At 38.8% G+C, this 6,765-nt stretch overlaps 1 protein-coding gene across 1 annotated transcript; it reads right to left on the reverse strand.

The window, feature by feature from the left end:
• Window positions 1–548: 548 nt before the first annotated feature.
• Rab39b (RAB39B, member RAS oncogene family) lies at window positions 549–6,436 on the reverse strand. The gene is made up of 2 exons (XM_047536253.1): window positions 5,996–6,436; window positions 549–3,510 (listed from the first exon to the last, which is right to left on the reverse strand). Exons 1-2 carry the CDS (start codon window positions 6,208–6,210, stop codon window positions 3,084–3,086), a joined length of 642 nt encoding a protein of 213 aa, XP_047392209.1. The 5' UTR covers window positions 6,211–6,436; the 3' UTR covers window positions 549–3,083.
• Window positions 6,437–6,765: the final 329 nt, after the last annotated feature.

The raw sequence follows: 6,765 nt of genomic DNA on the forward strand, positions 1-6,765 counted from the left end.
ACTACAAGGTTTTTGGAATAAATGGAAGGAAAGAGTTGCCATTTATTGAGGAATCAAACATCTTCCCTTTTACATCCTCCCCAACATGTGTACTATCAACCCTGGTACGGGAAATGCCCTAAATGATTCTGTTCCAATCTGGAACCTATACTGCAAGTGATCCTGGCACGAAAAGCATGCCACAGTAGGATTTGAAAACTCCAATGCAATTTAGTCTTAGAAAACACTTTCCAGGGAAGCCCATAGTCATCATCCATTACCTGGTGACATAATTAAAGTTCTTGATCAAAAATTGTGATAATGAAGATTTAGGCTTAACAGGCCCAACTTTTCCCATATTGTCATGGGCTGACCATGAAGTTTTTTATGACTTTTGATATCATGGTAATAAAACTTCTGAAAATTATATCATCTTTCTGGCTTTGAGATACTGGTGAGTACTGTTGTGCAAAGTATGTGTCATACCTTACTGATATCCTTGGCTGTGGTTGCTGCACTGAAGTGACAAATTCTGGAAATAGCTACAACACACACTTAGAATCTCACAGTCACATAATCAATAATTTTACTAAATACAAGCATATTTTCATTCACATACAACTAAATAGAGAATTTTTCACATTTCATTACAGTGCACAACAAAGTGAGGAAAAGTATACAGTACATTTTATTCTGGAATATAAGACAATCTAATCCAACATGCAGTTGTAATCTTTGTTACAAGTTAATCTTTTCTTTACCTATGTAGTAAAATAGCTTCTAAAGCTTTATCCTTAGTATTATATTAACACCTGATTTTTCACACTTATTTTCTAAAACCCACTTATTGCAGTGACAATAGCACTGAATTCTACTAAAATGATTTTAAAATTTCTAGAACTCATTTAAGCAATTAAGTTCAGCCACCTCTGCTGGATCTATGCTGAGTATTTTAAACACCTGCTTATAAAATACCAGGAATGGGAACGTATACAATTAATGTATTGTAGTCAAGAAAACTGCAGAGAAGGTTTAGTTATATCCTTTTTTTTTTTTTTGTCAAGAACCTAATCAACTCTTATTTATCCACTGGATAATCTTGCTTTCAGAATAATCTAGACATTAGTAGTTGAAATTTTGTATTGAACTAACTAACCATCTTTTGTTTGCCTTCTACAAAAGAAACTGACAACATACTCTACCCAAGCCTGGTTATGTGAAATGAATATAGAGAAAATGTTCAGTTCACTTGTGATGAATTGGTCATCACAATTCAGATGCTGTGAATTGGTCAAAGTGGTTTACTCATCCAAGTTGGAACACAGGTGGCCGAGTGATCTTTTATAATTTTCTTATTTGACTTCTTTATTCTGGCTGAAGCAAATTCCCAAACTTTCAGATTCAGTCCCATTCATACTGAAGTCCATGATGATAACTCAAAGCAATTTGTCATCCTTACACTTTCCTACCACAATGATTATAAGAATCCTGACTCTAATCAGAATAGTGTTCTCAATGTTAAAAGTATGGCTTTTGCCTGGCTGAACTGGCTACAATCCCAAAAGTAATTTAAAGCATCATCTCTCTTCAAGAAGATAATGGAACCTTCAAGCCAGCCATTTCAATTTGCTGATGCAGTTAGCTGTTCACCTGAGAATTAAGAGCTGACTCTCTAGGGTAGACAGGAACCCAGTGTGGGTATATGGCAGACAGGTGGCCAAGGTCATTGTGGGGTGACTATTTTTTCTCTCCATTCCATTCCCCATTGCTGTATTTGGTTCCTTTCAATACAATGTCCATTGTGTTTCAGTGGTATAGTCCACACAGTTGTAATGTATTTTCATTGTGCAATTAATCACTCATTTAAAGCCCTCTTGTCAATAATACCTGAATGGACTTTACCTTTGATTCATTCTGAGGTTCCCTTAGGATTATAGCTGGGTTGTAATTAATAAGGAAAATATATCCTAACACATAGAGAACATTTATTTACAGTCATTATGTCTTCCAAAGTAAACAAATTAATCATTTATTCATCAGTCAGATCCAGTAATATGAACTGTGAGTCAGGAGTCCTTAAGCTTGGCTGTTAGATTACTATTCTGTAAAATGGGGACCAAAACCTCACAGACCTGTTATGATGATCAAATAAATTATGTAAGTGATTATAATGTGTTTGTAAGAGTTAACAGTGCCTCTTATTGAGCAGGATTGATGAACTAGGGTTTGCCTCAGGGCTCTTTTCATAGACAATCCCTATGTTGTCACTTTCTGATACCTGAAGAAGCAGACATGCTGTTTACTTCCGGATTGCAGTTGTCAATGCAGTGAAACTCCATGTGTGGTCAGAGGTGAAAGGGCAATTAGATTATGGTGTTTTCTTGTTCTACTTGCACAGGACAACTTCTTTGACACAGCTGGTAACTCTATCATAAGGGTGTACATTTTCTCAAATGTGATAATAAGTGTGTTAATGGTCTCCTTTTTCACATTCATATCACTTTTACTAGGATATCAGATCTTGAAAGGGCCTTAGCAAAAAGCTGGTCCATGCCCTTGATTTTACAGGTGAACTTCTAGAAGCTAATTGGTAATTTTTAACCAAAACCACCACACACATTTGGCATAAGATATTCTCATTGAGTAACTTGATCTCTTACTCTTTTTTAGTTATGTTAGTTATTCCCAATGCGATGCTTTTTCCCTTTACATATTTCTTTGTGTTCATGACCTAAGAATAAGCTTAAATATCAAGGAACAGTTGTCCTGTCTGTAGGTCTGTAGTGTGTTTTTCTAGGGCCTAGCTTCCCAAACCCCAGGCCCTTAACATGTGGTCCACAGAGGGCACACAAGCAGCCATTACCAAGTACAGGCCACAAAACAGTGTGTGACCCAACCCATGTCAGCAATTTAATCTCTCAATCACAGCACCCAAGCTCCCCCATCTACCCACATGTGGGTCTGTCAGCACCCTCCCAACCCCCAGGAAGGAGGTGCACTTGGTATGGAAAGATTGAGTTCTCTTCAGTCACATAAAGATTCTATTTGTTTCAATCACTTTTAAGTTCAAACGGGACAGCATGTTTTGGAAGTAAAAGGGCTGACTAGCACAAACATCTCCTCTCTGATTTGACAACCTCTTCTGAAGAGTGAACCACATTTGGTACGAATCCACTCTTCACCCCTTCCCATCCCTCCTGGATTGTAATCTCCCCCCTTTTAACCAGCTCATATATGTCTCTGGTCAGGTCTGTGAAGGCTTTCTCCACATTAATGGCATCTCGGGCTGACGTCTCAATGTACTTCATGCCGTATGCAGCAGCCAGTTTCTCGGCCTCGTGGCGAGTCACTTGCCTCTGTGTATCCAGGTCACACTTGTGACCCACCAGAACAAAAACAATTTGGTAGGGCTGAACGTGTACTTTGGTCTCTTCTAACCACTCATGGACATTCTGGAAGGACCTGCGGTTGGTAATGTCAAATAAGAGAAGACCACCTACTGAGTTCCTGTAGTAGGCGCGAGTGATGGATCTAAAACACAAGAAAGAAGTAAAGAATAAAGGTTGTGCCCAATCTTCTGCACTCCATCGAAGCAGTGTTTTCTAGTGTTCTTGTTAACTGACACGGTACTTTAGTAAAAGTGCTTTCTTTTTTTAAACAACAGAACACAAGTGCCATTCCATAAAAATAATGATATGGGAGCTTTAATTGGGTGAAGTTTGGGGATTGTATTTTCTAGAAATGAGTTTCAGACATTTCCCTTGGTTCAGTATTGGAAAGTGACCCTGGGAGATGACTGAGTTTCTGTTTCCTACCTTTAGGCAGATATACAACTAACTTTCCCACTCCCAAATCTGAATAATTGACAGAGACTTGCTGTTCTGCAAAATATGATACCTAAGTCACATGGTTATCTTGAAGTAAAATGAAGTAATGGGCGTCAGAGTGTTCTGTGACATGGAAAGTTCATTATAAATGCTAGTAGTTGAAAGATGATTTTTTAAGAATAAAAAAATTTAGGACAGTTAACAGAAGTTATAACAACATGGGTATCTTGTGCAGATGAGAAAATTGCCTTAATAGTTAAAACTTACCCTTAAAATTATATTAATTTAAATCATTGTAATTAAAATATTTCTAAAACCTATTATATATTTGCTATACTTTTTAAACAGAAGAAAGTTTACATATTTTAAGTTATAGATTTAATGAGCCTCATTATAAATGTATATTGTACTATGCCTTAGACTATTGTAATCTTTGATCTATGTCTATTTGTAGGTTTTATGTCTTCTTGGATGAAGAAGGTAAACAACGAAGGATTTAATACCCTAAGGCTTAAGGGAAATGGCCTAACATTAATAGAACAAACATTGTCCAAGCTAGATGGTGGTAAGGGCAGAGCTTACAGACAAGTTCAAGTCTCCATAATTGGCAAATCAGTCCTAGGGAATGAAAATATTTCTAACTCCCTTATGTTTGAAGATTCTTGGAGAATGGTAGGTATACTAGAAAATTAGACATGAGCGAAGATTCTGATTTATAAAAAGCTTGATTCAAGAAATTAAGAAGCAAGCTGTAGAAGCATGTCAAACTCAACAATACATTATTAGTGGTTTTTGAATATTTAGCAAAGAAAGTTATGAGGCCCTTTCTAAGTGCAACATAAGGCTACATAAAACTTAAAATCTTTGCTTAAAAATCTTAAAGTGAAAATATAAATGACAAACTGGGAAATATCTTACAACATGCATAACAGAAAAGGGTTAATATTCTTAATCTGTAAAGAACTCTTACAAATCAGTATTGCCCAATAAAGAAGCAGGCAATATTAACAGGTTGTTCATAAAGAATTTCCAAAACAACACGTGCAAATGATTTTTTCACTTAGGAGAAATGCAAAGTGAACTTGAATGAGCTATTTGTTGCAGTGTTGTTTGTAGAAGTGAGGAGTTAGAGATAACTAAAGTTTGTGATTGTTTCCCCTAACCCTCTTTAATTACCAAACCTCTATCTTCTGTACTCAACTAGTGTTCAAGAGATAAATGAATAAATGATCACAGACAGGGGCTATTCAGTTCTTTTGTTTTGGTTTCTGCGGATGTACCTGACTCTAGTTCATTCTATCTTCTGTAAAGTTCTTTGTGTGTATTTTGTGCTCTCTCACCTGTCTTCATTTCTTCTACTTCCTATCCCTGGGCATTTCCTGCCTTTGCTTGGGCCTTATCTTTTAGAGTTAACTTTCCTTTCTGTGTATTCATACGTGTCATTATAAATAATACATACTACAAAGGGAAAGCAAAGAGTTCTGAGAGAAAATTAAACATGTTCATTGATTACTCATTAAGTGCCAAGTGTTATGTGGGAGTGGCATACAAATACAAACAAGGCATTCTTTTGTGTAATTACTTATTTTCTATTCCCCCTCCCAAGGCTAGAACTCATGTTCCAAGAAGGAAGGGGACCTGTCTGGTTTGATTGCATGGCATAATCTTGATTGCATGGAGTGTCTTCACACTGTTTCCTCAGAAACAAACCCAGTGACTAGTACATAGTTGATGATCACTGTATGCTGGTTGCAAGAATCAATCATCAGTAACTATTTCCTATTTCGTTTATGTTAGGACATATGTCAGCATATATATACACAAACACATACATATATACACACAGAGATACAGAAATAAGATAATATGCATCCATCTATATCTATGTATCTATCATCTGTCACCTCTCTTCTATCTATAGCTGTTAGTTATGTTAGGATGATCTGGAACATTTTTGAAAGTATGTTACATAGGGCAGGTTGATGGAGTTGTGGTGCAAGCAATGTGCTATTGACTGGGCTTTCCTGCACTGAACTCCTGAGTAGCATTAAGTGGGTTTCAGCAGAATCCCCCTGACCCTTGGTTGTTACCCCCTGCACCGCGATTAGAATCAGGAAGTCCTCTCTCCCCAGGGGTTTGCAAGCTCTGAAGACCCTCCCACTGCTCACGGGCCCAGACTGAGCTCCCACCTGAACCTCTCTTGACCCGCGGTATCCCAGATCTGGAGCTTGATGCGTTTTCCTGGCTCGATCTCCACCAAACGGGAGAAAAAATCCACCCCCACGGTGGGGTCCGAAACTTGAGCAAAGCGGCCCTCGGTGAAGCGGCGGATCAGACAGGACTTGCCCACCGTGGAATCCCCGATGACAATGAGCCGGAACTGGTACAGCCAGATGGCTTCCATGGCCGCGGCTTGGCAGGTCTCCTTGGCCCAGGCCGGGGGTCGGCGGGACGCGGTGCCCCGCCGAGGCCTCGGAGAGGACGGCTTGGTCCCGATCTAGCTTGGCCACGAGCTCATCGCTGGCCTGGGAGCCCGATGAGAGGTAGGCCCAGGCGCCAGGAGAGCGGAGGATGGATGCTGCGCTCGCAAAGGTGATGAAATGGCAGCAGCATCAGCACCACGCACTCTGACTCATCACTGACAACCGGGTTACTGTAATACCCCGCGTAGACGCGACGCTTCGGCCACCGCACTGTCTGTAAGAGGAGCGCACACAAAAACGGACTGGCGAATAGCGCATTTACTTCCTTTCTAATTACCTTATCCACTCTCTTCTTAATTTAAAATTTTCTCTACCGCTTAAATTGCAAATGTGATTCCTTTTCATTGAAACTAATGAAACATTACAAAAATGTATGCAAAGGTCTATGATTATATATTTGTTTGCACGTGTTTCCATGCTCACATAAACATGCGAACATACGTACACGTTTATTGCTGTTTGTTTTTTTAAATATT

Source organism: Sciurus carolinensis, chromosome X (assembly GCF_902686445.1).
Source record: "Sciurus carolinensis chromosome X, mSciCar1.2, whole genome shotgun sequence".
NCBI lineage: Eukaryota > Metazoa > Chordata > Mammalia > Rodentia > Sciuridae > Sciurus > Sciurus carolinensis.